At 44.8% G+C, this 27,561-nt stretch overlaps 1 protein-coding gene across 1 annotated transcript in view; it reads right to left on the bottom strand.

Annotated features, from left to right (window-relative positions):
* Positions 1-1,448: 1,448 nt before the first annotated feature.
* The window catches only part of SORD (sorbitol dehydrogenase), a 39,680-nt gene continuing 13,567 nt past the window's right edge, over positions 1,449-27,561 (bottom strand). The window contains exons 2-9 of the mRNA XM_008052869.2: positions 24,881-24,914; positions 21,749-21,913; positions 15,166-15,325; positions 10,875-10,993; positions 8,185-8,250; positions 6,431-6,606; positions 3,382-3,503; positions 1,449-2,142 (exon numbers count right to left, since the gene is read on the bottom strand). Coding sequence (XP_008051060.1) covers positions 1,977-2,142; positions 3,382-3,503; positions 6,431-6,606; positions 8,185-8,250; positions 10,875-10,993; positions 15,166-15,325; positions 21,749-21,913; positions 24,881-24,914 — 1,008 coding nt within the window. The 3' untranslated portion in view covers positions 1,449-1,976. The remainder of the gene's footprint in view (positions 2,143-3,381; positions 3,504-6,430; positions 6,607-8,184; positions 8,251-10,874; positions 10,994-15,165; positions 15,326-21,748; positions 21,914-24,880; positions 24,915-27,561) is intronic.

The following is a 27,561-nucleotide window of genomic DNA, read 5'->3' as shown; positions in this document are numbered from 1 at the left end:
TTTGTCATCTGGGTCTGGACCTGTCAGGCCTATGTGAGGCAGCATGGTGTAAAGGATTTGATGCCAGGATTCTAGTATCTAATCCTGGGCCAGTCACTAACTCACTATGTGATTTGCCAGGTCACTTCCCCAATCTGAGCCTCAGTTTCTTCTGTTGTTAATTGAAGGGCTGACAATCTTTCAGTCTCAAGGTCTCTTCTGGTGCTTATATTTTCCTTATCTACACAATAATCAAATATTTGGCTTGCTGTGAGGATTAGAAATGACTCGTAAATTTCCAACAGTCAAAGAAATTATATTTGATGTAGAAAATGTGTCACTTTCAAAAATCCTAGGATCCCTCCCTCTATGAAATGAGTAACATAAATCCATTCCTCCTCAATCAGGGTTATAAACAGCAGCAGACGTCAGGCATCACCAACAGAATTTATTACCCAAAGCAATTTGAGAAGTTCCAGGCACAGGTCATGGCCTTCCCTGGTTACAAGAAAACCAGAATCTCTTCAAACTCACCCTCCACCTGCAACTAAAATGACGGATTAAAGAAGTTATGTCACAGCTATGATATCCTCATTCCTGATTAACAATCTCAAAGTCACAAGTGGGCATGACGTGATTTGGATCCAAATCCTACATATGAAAACCCCACAATTAAAATAAGACAAGCTCATAGATATCCTTTTGACAGACAGAAAGATACCAAGAGCCTTAACTGGCTATGAGAAAGAGAAAGATCTTCTGCTTATAATAACCTAACCGGATTGAAATGGAATTCTCTAATAATCATCAGTGAGTGTGAGTCTAGGAGGAGATGCTAATCTTGTGGGGTGGGGAAGTCTTGTGAGTTGACCAAACCCTCCTAGTCAGAGACACTATACAAGTCTCCTGACAGTCCACAGGTAGGCGTTTCCTGGTTGCCTAGCAACAAGAGAACATGCCTAAGGGTGGGGGGAGTGCTGGGAAGGTAGCTCTTCACTTGGAAAATGAAATAACAGAATTCTCAGGAGTTGAGGAAGGGGCAATCTTAAAACACTGAGAGGAAGTTCCCTCACTGTTCTACATTTGGGGAATGAAGCTAGTTTGACCTCACATCAAATTTCATTTTATTCATTTGATTGCTTTTAAAATTATACTGGACCCAGGAACATTAGTCCCTTTCTTATTCTCCTTTTATCATCAAACCAAATAGCCAATGTTTCTCTAGAAACATTATGCTCTTGGCCATTGTTTTGTTAAGCACTCGCCAGGCCATGTGTTCTTGAGCTATGGTCACCATATTTTCTTTCTTTTCTTTTCTTTTTTTTTTAGAAAGCAGGATTTATTGAGGGGACAGAAAAGCTCCTAGAGCAGGAGGGGACCCGAAGGGGTTGTCCGGCCACCATATTTCCTTAGCTTTGGCCCCCTCCCCTACCTTGGGGAGGTGAATTCCCTCTCTCTCTCGCATTTACTTTCTAAATAAATGATATTTTCCAATCTAAAAAAAAACGAAAGAAAAGAAACCTTATGCTCTAAATTAAAAATGCTGATGATCCCTCATCCCAGATTGTCTGAGTGGCAGATTTTCACAAAAATCAGCTTATGGGCCAGTTAAGTCTTGATGAAGTTGTCTCTTCATAACTCAGTCTCCACCCAACTCTTGACCAATCACAGGTGGAACAAGGAACCCAAGAGCCAGATTTCTCTCCTTACTCAGGGAAGGTACTCCAGGAAGAAGGGGAGTTCTTGGCACCTGCTTGCTAAACTCTGCTCTACTTGTTGAACTTTGCTCAGTGTGAACAGGCCATTCTGGTTACAAGTTCCCCCAAACTATCCCAACTTTTATCTTTAAGGCACACCAACTCCTCTGGGTAAGGCTATCTGCTTATAATGAATTATTATAATTATTCCTACCATTCCAAAGAAATTTCTGCATCAGAGTCCACCCCTGCCTAGCCCTTCAGTCCTGAGATGGGGATGACGGCTGAACCAAATTCACATCAGGGATTCTGGTCATTCGGGTCACACTTGAGCATGACTTTCAGCCCCAATCCCTTTTTGGATGTTTCAAAGGCCTCTAGAGCTTTCTCCAGAGGAAACCTATGGGTGACTAAAGGCTTCACATTCACAGACTTGGACGCAAGCATCGAAATCGCCATTGGCCACCTGCAAAAGATCACAAGCATTACATTCAATCTTTAGGAAGAAAGAGCCAGGTTCCCAAAACTACCAAGCACAAGGGCAGCTTGGCCATATTTATTGACAGCACTGTGGTTCTGCAGGGCCAATTTTACAAATTAACGGCAGAGGAAATGTCCTATAGTTTGCAATTTGGGGGTCCAGAGCCTGTCATCGATTGCCCCCACTCCTCACCCACCCTCTCACTTTGCCATGTCTTCCATGGAGCCACGAATTCCTTTGTCATGAAGGCATAGTATGGAAGCAGATAAGGCATACCGAGGAAAGGCATATAAGCCACAGGGAGGCAGCCCAGGATAACCCAGTCACACTCATTAACAGCCCAGCTTGGCAGTTTACTGGAAAACTGGTGCTCTCCTGAGAACACAGAGTTCAACACTAAAGCTGGGAGTGAGTGACTTTGCTGAGGAGAGATGTCCCAGACAGAGGGTCCTAGCAGGGGAGAGGGTGCAGCTGCAGAACATGGGTGGGGCGAATTAAGACCCCTCTCATTACCCTGGGTGGTCCCTGGGGCTCAGAAATGGGAGCCACAGGACTTGGCTTCTTTCTTCTTTCTTTTGTCCTCCTCCCCTTTAAAGAAGGGAAATGGAGATCCAGACACTTAAGGAAATGGAAAGGAGAGGGCCTGGGAGATGAGCAGCAGACACCCAGCAAGAGCAGGCTTCAAAATCTGCTTCTCTCCCTCCCTCTCTCCTTCCCTTCCTCTGTCCTTCTGTTGCTTCCCTTCTTTTTTTTTTTTTGAGTTGGAGTCTCACTCTGTTGCCCAGACTGGAGTGCAGTGGCCGCTCCCGGCCACCGCAGCCTCGACCTGCTGGGTTCCGGTGATCCTTCTGCCTCAGCCTTCCGAATAGCCGGAATTACAGGCAGGCGCTACCACGCCCGGCTGATTTTTTGATTTATTGTAGAGATGAGGTCTCGCCAAGTTGCTCAGGTGGGTCTCGAACCCGCGGGCTCAGGCAATCCACTCACCTCAGCCTCCCAAAGGTGCGGGATTATAGGCTGAACCACCGAGCCCGGCTCCCTTCCGTTCTTTAACCAGGAGTGAATGTTCTCTCTTTGGATTCCTATCATATCACATGTCCATCAGTGTGGTCAGGGAGTGCCCCTCATGAATAAATAGGCAGAGACTCCTGGTCCCAGAGGTCATGGGGCCTGCCCTGGTCTTGCTGGAGGTTGGCCACCCTGGCTCACCCACAGCATACTCACGTGTTACAGTATCGAAACACGCCCTTGATATCCACTTCCCGGATGGCTGCGTGCACAAGAGGTACTGTAGTCATCTCAGAGCCCAGCCCCACAAGCACCAGGGTCCCACCAGAGCGAGTGGCCTGAAAAGGAGGTTAAAAATAAGAAAACTCAAGATAACACGTACTCCCCACTTACAATAACACACTGTCATCACACAAATATTTTGATTACTTCCAAAAATTCCAGAGAATATGATACTTGCTGGATTGTTCAACATGTCAACCAAACTTAGCCAAGCAGTAGAATAAACATCATCTTCTTTAAAGATTCTGAAATAATACACAACCAACGAAGAACCAGGCATAGTAGGAGCATCTTCCAAGGCTTTATAAATCTGGTACCAGATATTGGCTCCAGTCACTTCCACATCTCAGCATCTGCTGCTCCTGCAAAGTGCTCCTCCACAAGGCAGCACTTTCACTAAACCTCCAAGGAATCACCCTCTCAGCTCACTGATAAGAAAACTACCAAGCACTATACAAACTACCAAGCACTATACAAATACCAAGCGCTATTGGAATTCTATGGCTTAAAAATGGCTTTATACATACAGGCTGGTGGCTAGAAATACTTTTTATTCCAGAGATGTTCACCCCAGTGGTATCAGCCATAATGGATTTCATCTTCCTTGAATGTTTATCTGCCTCATCAGTTCCCTCCTTGAGTAGGTCAGTGTTGGCAGTTAAATTTCTCCTGACAATTTCCACACAACTCTGTGTGAGTGTTGTGCCTGCTCCACAGCTTTTTAGGGATTGTTGTGCTCAATGTTGTGAGAAAGAAAAATGGACAATTTATTCACACTACATCTTCAGTAGAGTTAGGAGCAGCAGCAAGCATCTGTCAAGAGCATTCTAAGTGCTAAACAATGGAGCTATAGAAGGGTACACATCTTTGCTTCTATCTCTGAGAGGAAGGATACACCATGCAGTGACACGAGCAAGAAGCAGAACTGGAGGTTTGAGTAGTATGGGGGTGACTCCCAGGGTTGCTACCCTGGACTTGACCTCTCAGTCATTTTTCTGGGGAAACTGCTTCTTCATCAGCACTTCCTTGTTACCTGGCAATGAGGAGGAACACCACCAACTGGCCATCCCAAGCTGCCAAGAGGCCAGCAGGCTGCTGACCACAGGCCAAAGAATGCTCAGACTACTTGGTCATTGTCCTATGTGTGTGACCTCTGCCCCAAGGAGCCTATATTAATTTTACCCCAAGGCATCTGCCATATCTCATCACAAACACTATCCAGTCACAACCTGGCAGGACAGTGATGCTCAGATATGTCCATATTTGGTGACACTGCCTAACCTGCTCATTGGCGGGGTGGCCTGTAGCATTCTACAGCACCTGTCATGCATGACGGCTCCACTTGCCACGTCAGGAGAGAGAACGCTTCAGGTCTAGTGACGTCCTTGGGTCACATTCACCTCCACACCTTCTACAGGTAGCCTGGCAACCAGGTCCCTACCATCAACAGCTGAAGATATCAACTGTTTCAAATGCTCCAAGGGCAGGGCAGAAGAGGAAGGAAAACCGAGTCCTTAAGTCACCCAGCTTATACTGCTTTTCTGTGGAGTGGAGGTCACCAACCTGCCAACAACTTGAAGACAGTAGACATACCTTACTCATTGTCAAGGCCCTTCAAGTGCCCAGCACAAAGCTTGGCACACAGCAGGTGCCCAAGACACACCCATGGATAGGCTAATCACACATAGACTCACTGTCCCACTCTGGAGTTTTGACTTCTCTAGGCCCTTCCCACATGGTGACCACAGCCTGTGATGGGGCAGCACAGGGCACTTGTGGTACCTGCTCTTCCCTCCCTCCCATTGCTTCCTCAGCCCCCAGTGCCAAAGGGGTTCTTGGTAGGAGGAGGTTGAAGCAGCTCTGCCAGGGTGCTAGGCCTGAGGGCGTGCCACACAGTTCAAGGGGTCAGCTTTCCTCAGCAAGTCTCATGCTGCAAATTGCCCTAGTGCATGATCCAGCTGTGACTCATTAGGAAGGAGGAAGCCAGCGCTGCTGTGGAGAAGTGCCTGCGAAGCAGGGGTAGGAGTAGGAGTCCCCTGTGGTAGCAGCTGCCCACTACCCTCCCCAGCCTAGCCCTTTCACCCTAGCACAGTTGCTTGTCCCCTCCTTTTCCTCCTCTCCTAAGCAGCAGGACAGCATAAGGAAAGTTTAGATACTGGGGCAAGGCAGGGCTGGACTTGAACCTGACTCATCCACCTATTGTGGTGATTTGCTCTGAGCAAGCCATAACACTCTTTCTGGGTAACATGATAACTGCTTTTCAGGACTATGGTGCAGATTAGGAATCATGTTTATAAAGTACCCAGCAGAGGACCTGGCATACAGTAGGGCTTGTGGCCTGGAAGTGACTCTTTTCCCCTCTTTCCCTCATATTTTGATCTGCCAATGCCACTCTCTCTCCACACACCCAACTCCCTGCCAACTTCCCATAAATTGCCAGTGGGTCCCTGTGAGACAAATCAGACATTGGCAGCTTATCTGTTCCTAGTTCTGGGATAGAGCATAGGAGTAGCCAACTGTGATCCTGAAAAATCACCTCACCTTTGTGACTAACTGAATTAATGACTTTCACTTTGTATCAAAGACTGTAGTCTTCCTCAATAAAACAAGACAGGGATTTCCCACATTCAACTAAGGCATGGTTCCCTGTTCTTCCTGTTGATCTTTCTACTGAAAGTACTAGATTTTTATGATCACAGATATGATCATGAAAGCAACCCTATCCCAAAGTTCTGGGTCCCTTAGCATTTTCAAGGCCCATGTATATCAGTTACTTGTTTGAACCTCACAATGACCCAATGAGGATTTAAGATAAGTGTGAATGTTATCTCCACACTAGAGAGAAGAAAACAGATGCCAAGAGATAAATTCTGCTTGGGGTTTACACAGCAAGTTGGTGGAGAAGCTTGATCACAGGACTCCTTATTTCTGCCCCACTCACTCCCCTATGATGATTCCCTAGAGCTGCCCTCATCCCACTCACGTAGATGCCCGCCTGGATGGAGGACTCAGCCCCCGTGCACTCGATGGTGACTTCTGGCTTGCATCCCAGCAGACCTTCCACTTTCCTGGCAATTTCCTGAGGGCTCTCCTTGGAGATATGGAGGACTGAATCAGCCCCGACCTCCTTGGCTTTGGACAACCGAGAGGCAGACAGATCTAAAGGTGGAAGAAGTTTCTTTCAAACCAAGGAATTGAATGACTGATTAGAAAGAAAATAAAATGGAGGTGCAAGATCTGATGGCGAAAAATGTCTGGTGCCGTAGATGGTATCACTGAACCCAACACACATACTCTTTATACCCTCACATACTACCATACACACCACACAGCTTCTCTTTCTAGCTCTGGAATAGAGCATGGCAGTAGCCAATTGTGACACTCTCTCTTTCTCTCTTTCACACACACACTCTCACAGCTTTGCCTCACATAAAACATACTCACACCCTTCTACAACTTCCCCACACCCCCATATACACAATACAGCTACACACACACATGCACACACTCAGATAGCTTCTCACACAAAACACACACTCACACCTTTCTACAAACCCAACAACCATACAACACTATACACTCATCCATACTCACTATACACTCACTCATAGTCTCATAGATAACCTCTCCTCACACATACACACTCACCCTCTCATGTCTCCTACCTACCACATAATATCTCACACACAAACACAGACACCCCCATATACACGTGTCACACACACCACCACCTTCACATCACACACACAAACATGCCCCCTTTGCCTCCTGAGCTTGGTCAGATGGACCAAGGGCTGAGCTTCATCTTAGGACCAAGAGGGCAGTACAACCACTTGAGAACCACACACAAGGGACCACGTCCTTTTCTCCATGGTAGCCAACCCCACGTGTCACAAAAAGAGCCTTATCCTAAGTCCTGAGTCAGTAATTTCCTTGGTAGGCTTTTCAACCCTGGAACCCAGGAGAAAGGAGAAGTCCCTTTAGAAACCTAGTACCCTGATTGGATGTGGTGGCTCATGCCTGTAATCTCAACATTTTGGGAGGCCAAGGTGGGAGGACTGCTTGAGGACAGGAGTTTGAGACCAGCCTGAGCAACAAAATGAGACTCCATCTCTACAAAAAATAAAAAAATGTAGCTGGGTGTGGTGTACATGACAGCAGCCCCAGCTACTCAGGAGGATGAGGCAAGAGGATCTCTCAGATATAAGAGGTCAAGGCTACAGTAAGCCATGATCATGCCACTTCATTCCAGCCTGGGTGACAGAGCAAGATTTTGTCTTTTATTTATTTTTAAATAAATAAATGCGTGTGTATATTTGTTTATGGGTTTCTGTTTTTGTTGTTTGTTTGTTTTGTTTTGTAGAGACAAGGCTCTTGCTATGTTGCCCAGACTGGTCTCAAACTCCTGGCCTCAAATGATCCTCCTGTCTCAGCCTTCCAAAGTGCTGGGATTACAGGTGTGAGCCGCCATGCTTGGCCTTTGAGACCCTGTCTCGAAAAAAGTAAAAGAAAGGAAGGAAGAAAGTGACGAAGGGAGGGAGAGAGGGAGGGAAGAAGGAAGGGAAAAAGGGAGAAGGGAGGAAGCAAGAAGAGAAGGGAAGGGAGGGGAGAGAAGGGAAGGGAGAAAGAAAGGAAGAAACCCAGTACCTCAGGAAGGAACTAGATCTTATGCCTCTGAACCAAACTATAGGCCCAGGTGTTTCCTTGTCAAGGAGATTTAAAGGAAGAAAACCTTACCAGTCATCACTACTTGAGCTGCTCCCATCGCCTTGGCCACAAGTAAACAGACCAGCCCAATTGGCCCTAAACAAAGCAGGAAATGGGACACGTTTGTGAAATATTAAACGTCTGCTCTCCCCCTTGTCCAGGCCATGGGTAAAAGCCACATCTTTTGTGTGTCTCTAGCATCTACCCCAGTGTTTGGCACAATAAGACCTTAACAACTGTGTGTCAAATGCAGAAGTGAATGAATGCATGAAGAACTATTCTTTACATGAAGTATGCTCCTAGTGCTGGGTTCTACTTAATACTCTCAAATGGCAGAGCTAGAGGTTTTCCACTTACGCTTAAGCACTGCTCAGAGATCATTTCAAAGAATCTCAAGGAAACATATACTTGCTCAGAGAATAAGAAGCCTCAGAAGATCTGAACATGTTTTCCTGTTCTCTCTTTGACCCCACCTTTGTGAGAACCTATCACAGCTCCCTCAGGAGAGTGATAACCTTTCTAGGTGCCCTCTGAGGATTCCCTGGAGGGTGTCTTTAAATGAGCTGGTACTTTGGATTGACACAGCTGCTCAAACAGCTCTAGGATACTCAGGTGTCCAAGAATTAGCCTGAGACCACATGCCTCCCCACAATACCTGCATGCTAGGTAACACTATGGTTTTAATAGAAAAGCCAGACCCACAAAATAAAGCAATGCAGAATATCTTTGGGGATTTGTTTTGTGTATACACCCCCTGGGAACAATTCTGTAAATTCTCCCAGAAAACAAAACACTGGATAATAATAGCTGAAATGTCCAACAAAGGGTGATTAGTTAAATATACTACAATGGAATAATACGTAGCTACTAAATATTATGCCATAATGCTATCTATTGACATGGAAAAATGTTCATAGTATATTGATTTTTTTTAAAAATAGGTGCCAGGAGCAGTGGTTCACACCTGTAAGCCCAGCACTTTGGGAGGTGGAGGTGAGAGGACTGCCTGAGCCCATAGGTTTGAGACCAGCCTGGGCAACTTGGAGAGACCTCATCTCTACAATAAAACAAAGAGATTAGCAGGGTATGGTGGCGCACACCTGTGGTTCCAGCTACTTGGACAGCCGACACGGAAGGATCGCCTGAGCCCAGCAGGTTGAGGCTGCAGTGGCTATGAGCGTGCCACTGCACTCTAGCCTGGGCAACAGAGTAAGACTCTGACTCAAAAAAAAAAAAAAAGAATAGGTAAAAAGGAAGCATATTTAGCATAGTCTCATAAAAATAAAAATAAAAAGCTAGATTCTATGCCAATATATTAACAGTGGTTTTCTCAGGCTAATGGGTGATTGGGTTATGGGTGAATTTCTGTGCGTGTGTATGTATGTGTGTGTGTGTGTGTGTGTGTTCATACATGTGTGTGGCATGTATGACTTATTTTCCATTTCTATGGCAAAAGGTACTAGCTATGTAGATTTTTAAAAGAAAAAAGGAGCCGGGCTCGGTGGCTCAGCCTGTAATCCCGCGCCTTTGGGAGGCTGAGGTGAGTGGATTGCCTGAGCCCGTGGGTTCGAGACCCGCCTGGGCAGGGAGACCTCATCTCTACAATAAATCAAAAAATCAGCCGGGCATGGTAGCGCATGCCTGTAATTCCAGCTACTCGGAAGGCTGAGGCAGAAGGATCAGCGGAGCCCAGCAGGTCAAGGCTGCCGTGGCTGGGAGCGTGCCACTGCACTCTGGTCTGGGCGACAGAGCGAGACTCCAACTCAAAAAAAATTAAATTTAATTTAAAAAAGGCACCACCAGGCACAGTGGCTCACTCCTGTAATCCCAGCACTTTGGGGTGACCTAGGAGAGAGGACTACTTGAGCCCAGGAGTTTGAGACTAGCCAAGACCTCGTCTTTACAAAAAATATCAGCTGGGCATGGTGGTGCACACCTGTAGTCCCAGTTTCTCAGGAGGCTGAGGCAGAAGGATTGCATGAGCCCAGGAGGTCATGGCTGCAGTGAGCTGTGCTCATGCCACTGCACTCCACCTGGGTGACAGAGTGAGACTATGACTCAAAACAAAACAAAACAAAACAATAATCTGTCACCTGAGTCCTGTAGTCTGCTAGCTCATTGAGGCAAGTCTATTCTACATCCATCACCCGTCTCAGAAAGCCCTGTGATCACGTACTTGACTCTGCCAGACAATCACTCACAAACGAGTATGAGGAACACCAGATCACACCCACAAAGAGTATGAACGTACTATCTAGGTCAGCTGCAATTAGAAGCACAGAATGATTTGGTCTGAGGCTGCTAGGGCTTGTTCCACTTGGCTGGAAACAGGATGAGAGAAGTGGCCAGCTACAACCCTACTGTAGGCAGAGCGGTCTGGGTGCTACTCCTCCCACTGGCAGGGGCGGGGCCTTCCCCATTCATGGAAGGGACTGGGCTAGCGCTTCTCTGTATGATTCAAATGCTTCACAAGTTGCCCTTCCCTTTACTATCAAAAATATTTCCCTAGTTTCCCGTCAAGAGTTCAAAATTAATCACAATTCATTTTTAAAATGAACAAAAGGGTACGTTGCTTAGGAAATGTAACATAAGTTACTATCATGTCTGCAGATATTCATTTATTTAGCCAATCCCTGTCCCTGGAGGGGGAATTAGATGGGCAGAGAGGTCCCCACATTCCCAGTCAATGAACCCATAACCAGGAGTCTTCTGTTTCTTACCAGCTCCACAGACAAGGACCTTGTTCCCCAGGGTAACTCCGCCTCGCCTGCAGGCATGAATTCCCACAGAAAGTGGCTCGACCAGGGCCCCTTCCTCAAAGGTGACATTGTCGGGAAGCCTGAGGAGTCATTCAACACACACAGTTAACGCCTCTGTTACTATAATAACAATAGCTAACATGTACTGAGCGTTTATGTGCAGGGCAATGTGCTAAGCAATGTACATACATTCATTCATGTAAATCCTCAGAACAGTTCTGTGGTAGGTACTACCATTCCCATTTTACAGATGAGGCTGAGGTTTGGAAGGTTAAATGACTTGCCCCAAAGGTTCAAAACTAGTAAGGGGCCCAAAGTGTTCAAATTAGAAGCCATATGTGTCTGATTCCAGAACCCAGGCCACACTGATCCCTCTGAAAATGGTTTTCTTTAGAGATATGACTTCAGTGAATATGAACACATTATGTTTTCTTCAGAGTATTATTCAAGCTAAGATATGGTGGTTGTCATTAATCAATGAAAAGTTCATTTAACAAGGGGTTAACATGGCCACATTCCAGCATCTCATCTGCTTCTGGAGTGGATGGCCTTTCTGGCCTCACTTTAGCAAACAATCCCAATAATCAGCAACTTCGCAGAACCATGATTTAGCAGCAGGCATCACTCTGTTCATCACTCCCCGCAGTATACATTCCAGAAGAACCACATCTGATGACAGCAGGTAACAGGCTGTCCTGGGACCGGTTAAGATGGGAAAAGGACCTGTTTCCCAATTATATGCTGTGTCACATTCACGACTGGATTCTAGGTTTTCACTTCCACTGGCATCTGGACCCTACCAACAATACCACTGATAGTGACAGCAAACATTTGCATAAGACTTTACAGATTAGGAAGCATTCTCATCCATTATCTCATTTAATCCTCACACTAACCCTATCAGGCAGGAAGGGCAGGTTTTATTTTTACCTTCATTTTACAGAAGAGGAAACTGAAGCCCAATGACATTAAAAGGCTTGCCCAAGGTTACAAGGCTAGGGAGAGGAAAGCAAGATCTGAACCCAAGTCTTTCGACCCAACATCCTCTGTCTGTCACACCTCAGCTGTCTCTTGGGACAAGCAGCTCTATAGCTATTATCCAATATCCGCTAATTCCTCACTGCCCCCCAAACTTCCGCATGTAAGAACATGAAAATCTTCAAGTCCCAAATCTTCAAGAAAGGTACCAGCCAAGCCATGTGCTCATCCCCACGGTCCTCCTGCCACTGTTCCCAGTCCTAGATAGATGAACTCATAGGGTCTTCCCGTCACTGTCCCTGATCCTCGAATGAATGACTCACAGAACCTGTGGTGGGAGGCTGTTTCTCCCTCCCTTCTACTTCTCTGTCATTTCCCCTACGCCAACTCACTCTCCTCCTCTGACTGCTGTCACACTCCTTCTACTCATCCTAGAGGCATCAATTCTATATAACGGAAAAAAGTTTAAAATGAAATAAGGAGGCTGGGCATGGTGGCTCATGCCTGTGATTCCAGCACTTTGAGAGGCTGAAGCGAGACAATCACCTGAGCCCAGGGGTTCAAAACCAGCCTGGGTAACTTGGCCAGACCTCACCTCTACAATAAAAAATTAGCTGGGCATGGTGGTCCACGCCTGCTGTCCCAGCTACTCGGGAAGCTGACGCAAAAAGATCTCCTGGGCCCAGCAGGTTGAGGCTGCGGTAGCTGTGAGTGTGCCACTGCACTCCAGCCGGAGCAACAGAGTGAGACTCCAACTCAAAAAAACAAACAAACAAACAAACAATAAAATGAAATAAGGAAGATTCCCAAACTACCAAGGAGAGATGAGACTGTGGAAGGTGACAAGTGAAGACTGTTATCTAGGAGAGTAGTCTACCAATTAAGCAGATGCTCCCTCATCTTACCAGCACCCAACACAGCCAACCGCATGGGAGAGACACCTGGAATGGAAGCAGGGGCACATGGAGTCCTGAGGCCCAGCCCCTTTGTCACTGATCTTGGGAGAGTCACTGGGTCCTCCCTGCCCAACCTTGTCCAGTAGTGGTTGATGGGAAACAGGGATGAGAAGGCTCCAAATTTCTTCCCAGTCCTAACTTTTCATGACGTTATAACCTTTCTGCCAGACCAGAGAATTACAAGGTAACTTGGTGGTTTTTACCACAGGGTTCAAGGAACAGACAAAAGGGAGCAAAGGATGACCAAGAAGCCAAGGGGGAAGCAGGAAGATAGAAAAAAATAGGTGGGCAGGAAAATAAAGGGGCTGTGGTAGAATAGGAATCACCCCAAAGGAAAAACAGAGAGGAGGGCTTGGATCTAGGGCTGAACTGGGGACACAGGCAGAAAGCACCCTGGGAGGAAAGGATAGGCAGGGGTTGACAGCCCCCTAGAGACCCTCTTCAGCCCTCTCATTGTCACTGCCAATGAGAACCTTGTCCCCTCCCCCATCATTCTCTACAAACTACCAGCATAAGGCTCCCTTTTAGGCCTAATCCTGCACCTCCATACTCCAGACCACAAGGCTAAGGCTATGTCATAGCTTGACACCATTTATTTAGCAGCTACTATGTGCCAAACCTCATTCTGAAGACTTGATATGTCTTTCTCATTGGATCTCATCAATAATTCTGTGAGGAAGGTGCTATTATCATCTCTATTTTACAGGCAAGGATATTGAGGTTACAAAATTTAAGTAACTTGCTCAAGGCCATGCAACTATAATTGGCAGAGACTAGTAGTCAGTCTTGGGCTTTACCATTATGTTCTTCTGCCTTCCATAAAATGTTGTTCAGTGACTTAACTTGGAAAGGGCCCAGAAAAAGGCATGTTGATTCAGGAACCACTGGTGAAAAGTGGACTCTGCTTTCTTCTAGAGCTGGTCCAGGTGTTGACTTAAACCCATCACAAGGTCTTTGGCCTATGACTCCTCCCAAGGCTTCCAGTAGGCACTAGAAAAACTCAGATCTGTCAGACTGCTCCTGTGACAGACATCTGGTCTCCATTTGACAAGCCCCATTCTGTCTGACAGCCACTACCAAGACGAGGCTGGGGTGGGAGGAAAGTGAGCCTGGGTGGGGTCAGAGGGAGAAAGACCTGTTGGCACCCCAGAGCTCCATGGGGCCCGTATGGAAGATATGGTGGTTTGCTTCTGCCACACCCAACTTCACCACAAAGCCATTGCAAGGGCAAGAATTGGGGGAGGGGAGGGCCGTGGGCACAGGGCAGGCGCTTAAGACTCACAAAGACCCCAGTTAGACTCCTGGTTCTGCTCTGTGCCCAAGTCAACAAGCCTCCTTTTGTCTCAGTTAACCTAATAATTGTGCCCACCTCACCATTATTCTTATGAAGGTTAAATAAGGGCATGCAAAGCACTTATTAGCACAAGGGCAGGCACAGAGTAATAATAACTATGACTTTATATGCATTGCCTTAGTTAAAGTTCTGGCAATTAAATAAAACAAGCAGAGAAAAGTTAAATCATTTCCCCAAATTCACTCTCTAGGAGGAAGTAGATCCAGGATTTCAAAGCTCAAGCCCTGGCACCCACCACGCCTCCTCAGTAAATGTCAGTTTTTGCTGTTGTGGTGTGTTGCTATTGTCAAGGTCTGCTTTTTTTTCTGAGTCAGAATCTCACTCTATCACCAGGCTGGAGTGCCATGGCATGATCATAGCTCACCACAGCCTTGACCTCCTGGGCTCAAGCAATCCTCTCACCTCAGCCTCCTGAGTAGCTAGAAATATAAGCACGTGCCACCACACCTGGTTCATTTTTTTATTTTTTGTAGAGACAGGGTCTCGCTATGTTGCCCAAGCTAGTCTCAAACTCCTAGTCTCAAGAGCTCCTCCCCGCTCAGCCTCTCAAAGCGCTGGAATTACAGGTGTGAGCCACTGCGATCATCCTTATTGTAGAGTTCATTATTGTTAAAGGTTCCCTTCCTGGTAGCTGCAGTGGAAATCAATAATGGAAGATGAACCATAAAGAGTTCTCTCCAAGATGGCTGCAGAGGGTGAGTGATTTCAGCAACAACTGTCTGTTGTTGCTCTAAGGTGAAGAAGAGTTAGACTAAAAGACTAAAGCCAACCACTGTGAGTCAGTCTTAACTATGGGGAGGCTACCCTCCCTCAGTGCCACCAATGCCTGCCAGCGGGATGCCTTGAGTTTGGAATTACAAACGGAAAAGACTAAAATAAATCACCACCGGAAACTAGAAGAAAGAGCACCAAACAAATGGGGGAAAGAGGTCCCAGGTGGCACAGCGGGTCTGTGGACACTAACTTGTAGCAGAAGGCTGCCTTGTGCTTGTAGAACCAGCAGAGGTTCCCATCATCAGGGGGAGTGGCACAGAAGAAGATGGACGGCGACAGATTGTATCGGCCAATCTTGCAGAATTCATCGGTTTCTCGGGGAGCTCCAGGCTCTATGGCAACGCGATCACCTGGAGAGGAAAACAAATACAGTCCGAACCGAGGGTAGGGACAGAGTCTGCCCCCTCCTTGGCTTGTTTCCTTGTTTTCCAACCTTTAAAAACAAGAGCAAAACCAGAAATGCTCTGAAGGCATGCATGTTCATGGGGAGGTACCAGATGGGAAAATCTAGCCTAATAAGCCACTTCCTCCTTGGGTACCCAGGATGCCCTAGGTAAGCAAGGAAACTTGGGATGCAGCACAGACACACTCTGGGGAAAAAGACCAGCCCACTTCTCCGCAGTCCGGTGTGGCCTGCTCTTTTTTCATCCCCTGCAAGTCAACCCGCTCCTCCACCTCCATAGCCAGAACCAACCCCATCTCTAAGGCAAGCTAAGTCCAGTTCCTACCTCACACTGCTACATAAGAGGTAGCTAGTGCATGGGGTTTGCAGGCATTTTTTCCTTCACTTGTTTTGAAAATATGTAGCAAAGCTTGTTACAAAGACAAGAGCTATAACTACGCCAAGTTTTATGCTCGGTCTGGCTGTGTTTAGACAATAGCAAGGAGACAACTGATTCCTGGTTAGCAGAAGAGCAAGAGAGGTCTCTGGTACAGGGGAGAGTAACAGTCAAGGCCTGTGAACAGCCAGATCTGTCATACTACTCTGTCCTTTTTAGAAATCCAACTTGAGAATTGCTCTCAATTGTTATTTTTCCTCCTTTTTATTATGACAAATTTCAAACACACAGAAAAGTTTAAAGAATTATAAAGTGAAGAATTATAAAGTGAACATTCAGATGCCTTCCACCTAGATTCTTCAAGAAACATGTAGCTATATTTGCTTTATCATATATCCACACATCCACCCCTCCATCCCATCTATCTCTCTTTCCATCAATCTATCTTTTCTGATGCATTTCAAAGTAGGCTACAGACATCAGTATATTTCATTCTTAAATACTTCAGCCTACCTATCATTAACCAGAGTTCAATATTTGTTTATGGTTCTTTTTAAAGGTAAAATTAACGAAAAGCACAGATCTTAGGTGGATCATTTGATAAATCTTCATAAATGTATTACCTGTGTAATGTAAACCCCCTATCTAGACACAGAATATTACCACTACCTCAGGAATGTCATTCCTCTGTATCCCTTCCCAATCCCCACCTCCATCCCCAGAGGACACCAACGGTTTGTTTTGTTCTTGAGTCGGAGTCTCACTGTCACCCAGGCTGAAGTGCAGTGGCATGCTCAGGGCCACCACAGCCTCAGATGATTCCTCCGCCTCAGCCTTCCAAGTAGCTGGAACCACAGGCACGTGCCACCATCCTTAGCTACTTTTTATTTACTTATTGTAGAGACAAGGTCTCACCAAGTTGCCCAGGCTTGTCTCAAACCTGTGGGCTCAAGCAATCCTCTCGCCTTTGCCTCCCAAAGTGCTGGGATTACAGGTGTGAGCCACCGTGTCCAGCTTGTTTTTATATTCTTTACCACAGATTAGCATTGCCTGTTTCAGCATATCACAAAAATGGGATCATACAGCATGTACTCTTTTGAATCTGGCTTCTTGCGGTTAGCATAATGTTTTTCAGATTGATGTATGTTATTGTGGCACCAACAGTTTTTTCCTGTTCATGGCTGAAGAGTGTTCCAGTATTGGAGTATACCATAGTTGAGCTTAGCTATTCTACTGTTGATAAACTTGGTTGTTTCTAGTTTTCTAGTTGTTTTTTTATGAGTGTCTTGCCTCCCCATCCAAGATGTGAGTACCTCAGGATTAGTCAGTCTTCTGCTCTATATTTATTTTTCCAAAGTACCTAGCATTTGCTAGGCAAATTTTTTATTGCTAAACATACAATTTAAGAATTGGGGGAAAGAAACCACGAGACACAAATGTCACTAGTATCTAGAAGGAAATTACTTATTGGCAAAAATTTCCCCTGGAACATGGCAAGCAAAAGCTGTTGGTTAATGACAAAGTACCACTTCTCTGTTGTAAAGGAAAGGGAGAGAGATATGAATAATTCAAGGTAAATGACCATTCTGAGATTTGGGGGTGGTTCACATGGTTAGTACCCAAGCCTGCATTGAGCAACTCCTTGACGCCATCAGTAAAGCAGATGGGCTCCATGTTTGCAGAAAATAGAAAACAGATCTATAGGATGTTTTGATATCACAGGTGTTGCTAGACACCAAACAAAGTTCCAATTGGATTTAAACTCCATCTGAACTTGGGAAGTGACCCATACCAGCTAATCAGAGACCAGCCTGGAAACCCTGGAAGACCTCCTTCCTCAGTCAACTCCACAGTGAGGATCAGAAATCTCCCATTCTGGCAGCCAGGAACAAAGCTGGAGACCAATTAGTATAGATGCCAGTGAGGCAGGACCCTGTGTGGCACAAGCCCAGGGGATGAACTACAGGCCTTACGCTGCCACAGTGCCTGGCTGTTCAGGAAGAGCCTGACCAGCAGACCCTATTGGGAGGAAGCAGGATAGAGTTTACTAATGATGGCGAGATCAAGACCTGCCATTTATCAAGTGCCAGGCACCAAGCAAAACATATTACAAAATCTCCCTTCTTCCTTCTCACAAACCAATAAGGTGGTATGAGTTCTGCATTAGAGATAAAGAAAGAAACACTCAGATGGCCGCACAGTTATAAGCTGTGGAGGTTTGACTGACCACTCTCCTCTGTACTAGTGTTAGGGAACTTCTGAGCCTGAAGTGGATGTTAGGAGCCTACTGAAGCCTAATAAGGCATGGGAGGTCTGGCCTTAATTTAGTAGGGACACGTTAAGCTCTTTCTAATGTCTTTTTGTGCTGAAAGTTCTCACAAAATAGTGTCGAGTCCTGGTACATAGTTAGTGCTCATTAAAAGTAGTGGTGGTTGGAACCAACCATGTTGCCCATCAAAAGAGAACTGGATAAAAAAAAAATGTGGTACATATACGCAATGGAATATTACGGAGCTATAAGGAAGCACAAAATCATTAACTTTGCAGTAACCTGGGTGGAATTAGAGTCTATAATACTGAGTGATATTTCACAGAAGCAGAGAACTGCGTATCACATGTCCTCACTCATAAGTGGACCTTGAACAACTACCATAATACTATAAGAAAAGGATTGACAGTAGCGGGAAACTATGGGGGGGTGGGGGGAGCAGGGAGATGGGATTGACAGTAGTTGAAATCTACCTGGGGAAGGTGGGGCATACCTCATCAACATAATGAATATTTGTATACTTAACCCTGAATTGTACCCCACAATTTTAAAATAAAAAAATTTAAAAGTTAAAAAAAAAGTAGTGGTGGTAATGATGATAGAAGTACTAACTCTTGGCTGGGCTCGATGGCTCAGCCTGTAATCCCAGCACTTTGGGAGGCTGAGGCGAGTGGATTGCCTGAGCCTGCGAGTTCGAGACCAGCCTGGGCAACTTGGTGAGACCTTGTCTCTACAATATATCAAAAAAACAAAAAAATTAGCCAGGCATGGTAGTGTGAGCCTGTAGTTCTGGCTACTTGGAAGGCTGAGGCGGAAGGATCGCTGGAGCCCAGCAGGTAGACACTGGGGTGGTCATGAGTGTGCCACTGCACTCCAGCCTGAGCGACAAAGTGAGACTCCAACACACACACAAAAAAAAGAAGCACTAATTCTTTTTATTGTATTTATCATTATTATATTATTTGAACAGGTATTATTGTAGAGGAAAGTCAGCCGATAAGATTGATAGCCAGATAGTACATAAACTAGGAATATTTCCACACCTTAGATGTATTAATTTATATGTTTAAATACTGTAAACAAGTATTAGGAAATATTCAATGAGTAGTTTTCTTCTTTCAAAGTGAGATGATTAGAGCTTGAAGTCAAGCTAACATACGAAACACTTTTAATGAAATTTTGTATTCCAAAGGAAGAAAGTACCCATAGAAGTCCTTATGGCCACTAAAATGTATATGTAGATGTCTCTTCCTCCCATCTCCTCTGACTCTCTACTTTCTCTGCTTCCCAATGAACTTGTTGCCATATATACCATTAAGGATGAATTCTTACCTGGCATTCAAGATCCTCCATAATCAAGTGGAGTTTTATATTATTCTGTTTTATCCTCTAATTATTGATATAATAACATAATAATTCACAGTTGTACAGTGCTTTTTAAAGAGGGATTTTTATATATATTATGATTTTTAGCCTCTTCACTAACTCCCCAACACAGAACCTGCAGTCTGAACAGCACAGACTTATTGGAAACCCAGATATGTTATTCCCACCTCTGTAATTTTATTGTTCTGTTCCTCTTAACTAGATATTAGTTTCTGGCCTCTTTACTAACTCAGTACAAAGCCTTTCTCAAGTCTGAAGATGGTGGGTAACCCAGTGATTTTGAGCATTTTCTCTAAAGTCCAAAAGACCCAGGCAGGCATCCCAGCTCCAACACTTGGGATGCAGTATAGACTTACACTCTGGAGAAAAGGACCAGCCTACTTCTCCACAGCCCGGTTTTGCCTGCTTTTTTTTCAGCTTGTGCAACTAACTAATGTATGACCCTAGGCAATAACCAAGTTTCAATTTGTTCACCAATTAATGAAGATAATAATGATTATCTCATAGAATTGTTTCAAGAATAAAATAAATACTTATACACGTAAGTGTTTAACTTAAAAACTAACCTAGCAAATCAATACAAATATTAGCCACTTTTTTCTTATTATTATTTTTACTGTTAAATGTCCAACTCACAGCCAGGTGCAGTGGCTCAAGCCTGTAATCCAAGCACTTTGGGAGGCCAAGGCAAGAGGACTGCCTGAGCTCAGGGGTTCGAGACCAGCCTGGGCAACTTGGCAAGACCACATCTCTACAATAAATAAAAAAACTAGCTGGGTGTGGTTCCAGCTACTTGGAAGGGTGAGGCAGAAGGATCACCTGAGCCCAGCAGGTCGAGGCTGCGGTGGCCATGAGCGTGCCACTGCACTCCAGCCTGGGTGACAGAGTGAGACTCCAACTCAAAAAAAAAAAAAAAAGTCCAACTCAAAGACCTATCTCCTCCATAAGACCATCATGAAGTGATCTTTAATCACTTCCACCCACAACAAATGTTTTTTATTTGAACTCCTAAAGCCCATTTCCCACACCTAATTGGTCTTGTTCTCTAATAGTTGGCATTTATGTAGGTTCTGATGTCTGGTTTCCCCAGCTAGATCTAAGGATCTGGGAATCATATTTTCTTATTTTTTGATAGCCCTCAAAGCACCTGGCACAAGACTGGACTCATTGTAGATAACTGACTAAGCACTTGCTATAATTTACATTTAGAGAAACCCACTTCTTGTTAAACTTATATTTAGAGACCTTGTCCCACAGGTGAGAACCTATCATCAGTGGCTGTTGAAAGCTGTGACCCTTCCACTTTGGGATAACCTTGCAACACCACAGGAACTTTCTTGTTCTCCACTAATGACAAACAAGAAACATGTCCGACTTCTTCAGAGATGGTCAATCCCTCTTCAAGTGGCTGGGCTCAGAGAGCCTTATAACTAACACAGGATGGCACCTCTGGTCAACTCCTCCTTTTCCCCAAATAATGTGATGTTATCTCCAGGCTGCACAACAGCCTCATCACAACAGCCTCATCAGCAAAGGAAGGTTAAAGTCAATAGCTAGCCTATGCCAAGACAGCTTGGATTTTATTCACTGTGTCCAGAAACAACATAGTCTGCCACAGCTAAGAATTCTTTCCTCTGGGAAAATGAGTTAAACAAATCTGGGAAAAATATTGGTGGTTACCCAGCATTTGAAGGAAGTTTGTGGTTCCTTTGCCCAGAACATTTTCTCCACTCCTTTACTTGTCTTCAGGTGTTGGATTAACTGTCCCTTCCTTGGCTTGATGCAGTGGCTCACACCTGTAATTCTAGCAATTTGGGAGGCTGAGGTAAGAGGACTGCTTGAGCCCAGGAGTTCAAGATCAGCCTGGGCAACATGGTGAGACCTTGTCTCTACAATAAATTAAAAAGTTAGCCAGGTGTGGTGGCATGTACCTGTAGTCTCATCTACTTGGAAGGCTGAGGCAGAAGAAAGGCCTGAACCCAGCAGGTCGAGGCTGCAGTAGCTCTGATGGTGCCACTGTACTCTAGCCTGGGCATCAGAGTAAGACTTTGACTAAAAAAAAACCCCAAAAAACTATCTCTTCCCCAAATGAGCCAGGGGTAAGGTAAAACATGCCAATCGCATCCTGAGTTCTCCTCTACTGCCCTTAACACATTGTGATTAAGTAACTGTCCTAGATCTTCCTTTGTGTATGGTAAGATGCATGCATGCAGGGACTGAAACTGTCTTGCTCACTGCTGTACCCCAGAGCATAACAGAGGGCCTAGCCCAGTGAAAGCATGCACAAATATTTATGTTGAATGAATGTATAAATCAGTTAGCTGAAGGACTTTGCTGACCTGGTTTTAGGTGCTTTACCAGTGATCCCACTTTTACAACTGTTCCTGAAGCTTCATGCCCCAGCACCATGGGCTTTTTCACAATAAAATCCCCAATTCGACCATGCTGCCAGTAGTGGACATCTGAGCCGCAGATTCCAACAGAATTCATCTTGATCAGCACCTCTAACAAGAGAAAAGAGGAGAAAATCAGTGAGGGAGGGAACACCTCCTCTATCTCTGAGGCACCCAGTGATTTCCCTCTGTATGGGGAGAGGGCTGGGTTTCCTGGACAGGAACAAACTTGAGAAAACAGAGGAAAATAAGCAACCCAATTAAGTCTCTTACAGCAAAAAAAGTTTCTGTAGAGCAAATTAACTGCAAATGATGGTTAATTTTACATGTCAACTTGGCTAAGTTATAGTGCCCAGTTGTTGGTCAAACACCTATCTAGATGTTAGGTATTTTTTAGGTGTGATGAACATGTAAACCAGTGGACTTCAAGTAAAAAAATCACTCTCCATATTGTGGCTGAGTCACATCCAATCAGTTTAGAGGTCTTAAAAACAAAGCCTGAGGTTTTCTGAAGGAGAAGTAATTCTCAAGGTTGCAACATCAACTCTTACCTGAACTTCCAGCCTGTTGGTCTGTACTATAAATTTCAGACTTGCTAGCCTCCATGACCCCACAATCACATGAGCTAATTCCTAAATCTCCATTTTCATACACACGTGTGCGCGCGCGCACACACACACACACACACACACACACACACACACACACACACACACACACATCTTACTGGTTTTGTTTCTCTGGGAAACCTTGACCAATACACTGGGTAAACAAGATATTATTAGTAGTATGAAATGTACCAGCTACTTAAGGGAACAAACTGTTTTCCAGGAGATAATTGTTTCCAGACAATTAATATGATATATCTGATTCTTATCTATACATGAGAACTATTTGGGCAGAATCGCAGCTTGGAAACACTCTGTAAACTGTCAGACTGAGTTCTTCATGTCTATTGTTTTCTAAAAAGGTGAAGTTTTATTTAAACCACCCAAAGATTTCTACTAGGATTACCCCTTCAAGAGTTTGAATAAAGTGAGATTAAGTGGTATTGTTGTTGTCAGTTTTCCAAGTTTAAAATAATGATGCTCCTGAGCCCCTTTGCTGAAATAAGTACTAAAGGATATGGGCCTAGTCTGACTGAGATGACCAAGTCACACACAAATATTTCCCCGAGAAAACGTTCTGCCTTAGAAAGACAAAGAGACCCAAAAACTCTATTATGCATTCAGATGTTTTATACACTGCCCTTGCCACAGACCACCAGACATCCACCAGGGGAAACTCTACAGAACTTCCTTCCTCCTTGGTTTTGGTGAACAGAGTAAGAAATGACAGGATGACAGGGTAGGCTGGGTGCTGTGGCTTACATTTGTAATCCCAGCACTTTGGGAAGCAGAGGCGAGAGGACTGCCTGAGTCCAAGGATTCAAGACCAGCCTGGGCAACTTAGCGAGACCTCATCTCTACAGTAAATCAAAAAAGTTAGCCGAGTTTTGTTGGCATGTGCCTGTAGGCCCAGTTACTTGGAAGGCTGAGGCAGAAGGATCACCTGAGCCCAGTGGGTTGAGGCTGTGGTGGCTATGAGTATGCACTCCAGCCTAGGTGACAAAAAAAAAAAAAGACTAAAAAAAAGAAATGACAGGGTGAACTCTGAGATCAAAGCTGGAGAAAAGTCATTTGAATTAGGAAAAGTACCTCAGAGTTTCCTCTCTTGAAGCACCAAGACCTTTAGATTAGATTAGACTTGCTAAATGCTTGCTGAAATGTACTCTCTTTCCCCCTTCCGAGGCAAGAGTAACAAGAAATAAGAAACTGAAAGCAGAATGCTGCTTCAGAGAGAAGCTGTACCAGGACCTTCTGAGTCCAAGATAGTCTTTGTTTGGCCACTTCTGGAATCAACACCTTTTCAAGATATGAGGTGCCTCTTTCACTTCTCTGAACGTGCTAGCTTGGTGAAAATGATTAAACCCTAAATATACAATGCTTGCTAAGCTATATTCTATCAAGTCTGTATTAATATCACTAATATAAGTGATACTTATAAGTGACCTATGAACTGTAATATATAAGTGATCTACATATTACATTATATAGATGACTTACCACTTATAAGTCAGTAACTCAATTGACCTTTGAGTAGCAAAGTTCTGGAGCCACCAGGAAAACTGCCTTCGACCTGATGTTCACACAGAATCTGCAGTTCTGGGGTGAGATGAGGCAGGGTGGGAAAGGACATCCGCAACTCATCAAGGGCAGAAAGGAGAACTGAGTGGCTGGGTGTAGCAGGAGGAGGATGAGCTAGCTCCCAGCCTCACTTTAGGGTACTGCAGATTATGAAGGAATGAGATTCTAGGGATAGGAGGGATTGGAAAACAGCAGAGATCTGCCTTAGCCAACTGGGTGGTATGGCCTTCCCAGGTTCAGACATCACCCCAGACATCAGCATGTCAGCAAAGCCCCAAGGACTCACCCAGTGAGAGGTCTGGAAGAACTGGAGCAAAGAAAGGTGTAGGGAATCCTCTCACTGTGTACTCACTCACTTCCTTGCTCTGTTGATTAGGGTAGGGGGCAGGGTTCCATGCAGCCCCTCCAGCCCGCAGTGGACAGAAGGTCCTGGGTTGTCCTTTGCTTTGGTAACTGGCCTTCCTGAGGGAGTGGGGAGGACTGGCACAATGCTCCCTCTGTTAATTAAAAGATTAAGTTCTGTAGGCTCACTCCTTTCAAAAGTTTGGGTTAGGACATTGGGCAACTCCAACAGCAGCTTATAGTAGACAGGTACTCTGTCCTTAGGTCAGAAGAGGAATAATTCTGCCTTTGGTCTATACACTTTACATCAGAAACTCTTTAGGACAAGTCAATCAGTCTGGGAAACAATTAAGTTTATCATGTAGCAGCCAAAATAAACCTCCCACCCAGTCATGCTATGGACAGCAGACTAGATTGTCAGCCCAACAAAAGCATAGATTTTAATAGAGGCAAAAGTAGGAAAAGAGGGGTAAGGGAATAAGGCACATGTGTCTCCAAGGTAAACAAGAGGAAAACAGCAAAAGATAAATTGAGTTTCCCAAGAACTTACCATCTGGGCCTGGTTCAGGGATAGGATAGTTCTCCTAAAAGAAACAAAATAGAAAAAGTCATTTAGCATGCATACTCATTTTATCTCGTGACCACATTCCATTAAAAAAAATTAAAATGGGATTCATTTATCATCTCTTCTTGGAACTAAGACATGCTGCTGCTGGGTACATGGCTGAGGGGATCACTAAATGCAGAGCCCTTCAACACTTTTCTGCATAACAGACCAACTGACCCAAACAATACCATGCAAAACAAAGTATACAGAGGACCATACAGGGTGAGATCAAGTTCTGAAGCTGGCTTTCCTCTCTGGGAAACTAGCCACTGCCCTACTAGCTGAAGGCCCAATCCTAGTCCAGGAAGAACAGACTCTAATTGCTGACCTCATCCCATCCCAAGTTGCAAATTACTAGTGCAACTTGCCCAGAAGTAAGAAAAAAGTATGCTACATAAACCTCCAGGCAGAAAGGATGTTTGGGTCTCTAGAGCTGTCATCCATATCAGGTCCCTCCCTCTTGGAAAAACACATTCTTAGATACAGATTTGTTTGGTCTGGCTGACTCCTCCAGGGAAAGGATGAGGGCATGTCTAACAGTCGTTTATGAGAACTTTTCTTTCTAGACAGGTGGGAGAAAGCATCTGTGCTGCCAACATTTACATCACACAAAGACTATATCTGGTCCTCTTCCAAAATCTCCCATGTGGAGTTTTAGTGCCCCTTCGGAACACATAAGACCTGCATTTTGGCCATTCTCATAGGTTGATAAAGCAATCTGTGCTTCTGGCATTCACAGTTAGTAGTATTGGCAGTAGTATTGGTTTATTAAGCTTTTTTCCCCTGTTGCCAATGGCCTAGGAAAGTCCCAGTGACAAGGAGAAAGGCCACTGAGTGGCCAAATCTAAGTGTTCATTTTGTCCTCCAAGGAGAAGAAGAGATGTTAACTGTTCACAGCGTCTGGTAGTTACCAGACAGTGGGCTGGGCTTTATCCTCATCATGGCCCTCAGTTTGTAAATGAGAAACCTGAAGCTGGGAACTTAAAGACCATACTTTGGTCAAGGTCATACCACCAAAGAGTGGATGAACCAGGACTCAATCCAGGTGTGCCCTACCCTCAAGCCTGCTTCTAATGTACTCCATGGCACCCCCAAGGTGAAATATGTCTTTTCTCCTTCAGGAGTGATGCAAAGAGCCATCAACCATGTGATAAGAATGTCAGAGCTGAGCTCCGTGAAGAATGATCTGGGAGGAGGCCGTACTCAAAGTTTGCCTCCTTCGAAAAGGGCTTCCCCAGCTGCTTTTATAAGCGTTCTCACAACATTAAACAACACTGTAGAGCACTAGACAAATGCTGTTCATGATGATCACTGTACTCAGTGATCAGTGGCTTTTTTGCTAACAAGATAATAAACACCTTGATGCCAAAAACCATTCCTTCTCCCTTCAATACCAGGTACAGTGCTTGGTCCCAAGTGTTTGTACTTGTTATTTAACTACTCTCCAAAATAGTGTTTCTACGGGAAGGTCTGAGGTTCCAACTCACCTAAGCCCTTTCTGTTGAAGTGGCTTAGTGCTAATTTGAACTCTTCCTCTCCAGTGAGACAAAGCTTAAAGTGACAATGCTAATACTGACTGGCTGACAGTGATCAATGGCTTCTCTGTGTCAGGTATTGTGTACTAAGTGCTCTACAGGCATTTCCTCATTTAATCCTCACAAAAATCCTAAGTGGTAGAGTCAATTATTGCTCCATTTTCCACATGATGACACTGAGGAACTGGGAGATTTAGTAACCTGCCTGTGGTAACAATAAGGTAGTATATGGTAGAGCTGCAGTCAAAGCACTTTGATGCAGGGGAAAAGGGGCTTCAGCAGATTTTTGCTTGTTTATTTGTTTTAACCTCTTAATAGTTTACATCTGGAAGGAAAGAAGTCTGGCAGGAAGAGAATCCACCTAGAAATAACCCTCTCAGGGTAGACGGCTGTCACCAAAACCTTTCTGAAAGAAGTCACTGACACTACATCTGACATCATACATCAGGACTGCTATGTAAAATTATGTTTCTGTTATACTGGGTGAAAAAAAAATTTTTTTTTGAGTAGGAGTCTCACTCTGTTGCCCAGGCTGGAGCTCAGTGGCACGCTGCTGATAGCCACCGCAGCCTCGACCTGCTGGGCTCAGGTGATACTTCCGCCTCAGCCTTCCAAGTAGCTGGAACCACAGGCACACATCACCATGCCCGGCTAATTTTTTTTTTAATTTATTGTAGAGACGGGGTCTCACCAATTTGGCCAGGCTGGTCTCAAACCCCTAAACTCTTGCCTCCGCCTCCCAAAGTGCTGGGATGACAGGCATGAGCCACCATGCCTGGCAATACTAGGTGAAATTTTAAACCGCAGGTTAAGTTGCAACTGAAGAGCAAGGTCTTTATTTCAAACATGGAACAGCTTCCCAACCTCCTTCCTAAAGATGCTAGTAGGCTAATTTCCAGGCACCGAGAGATTTTCACAGCTTACTATTCATATCCTTGACTCCACTCATAGCTGAACACCCCATTTGGGAGTGGAGAGGTAGTAAGATTTAAGTTTAGAATAATAGTTGGGTACACTATGTAGGCCCTGAGTCACTAAAGATTACCACTGTAAATATATATATATATATATATATATATATATATTTTT

Source organism: Carlito syrichta, unplaced genomic scaffold, assembly GCF_000164805.1.
Source record: "Carlito syrichta isolate Samal-C Ts95f unplaced genomic scaffold, Tarsius_syrichta-2.0.1 Scaffold287601, whole genome shotgun sequence".
Classification (NCBI taxonomy): Eukaryota; Metazoa; Chordata; class Mammalia; order Primates; family Tarsiidae; genus Carlito; species Carlito syrichta.
The sequence above is the reverse complement of the archived record's forward strand: the minus strand, read 5'-3'. Positions and strand labels throughout refer to the sequence as shown.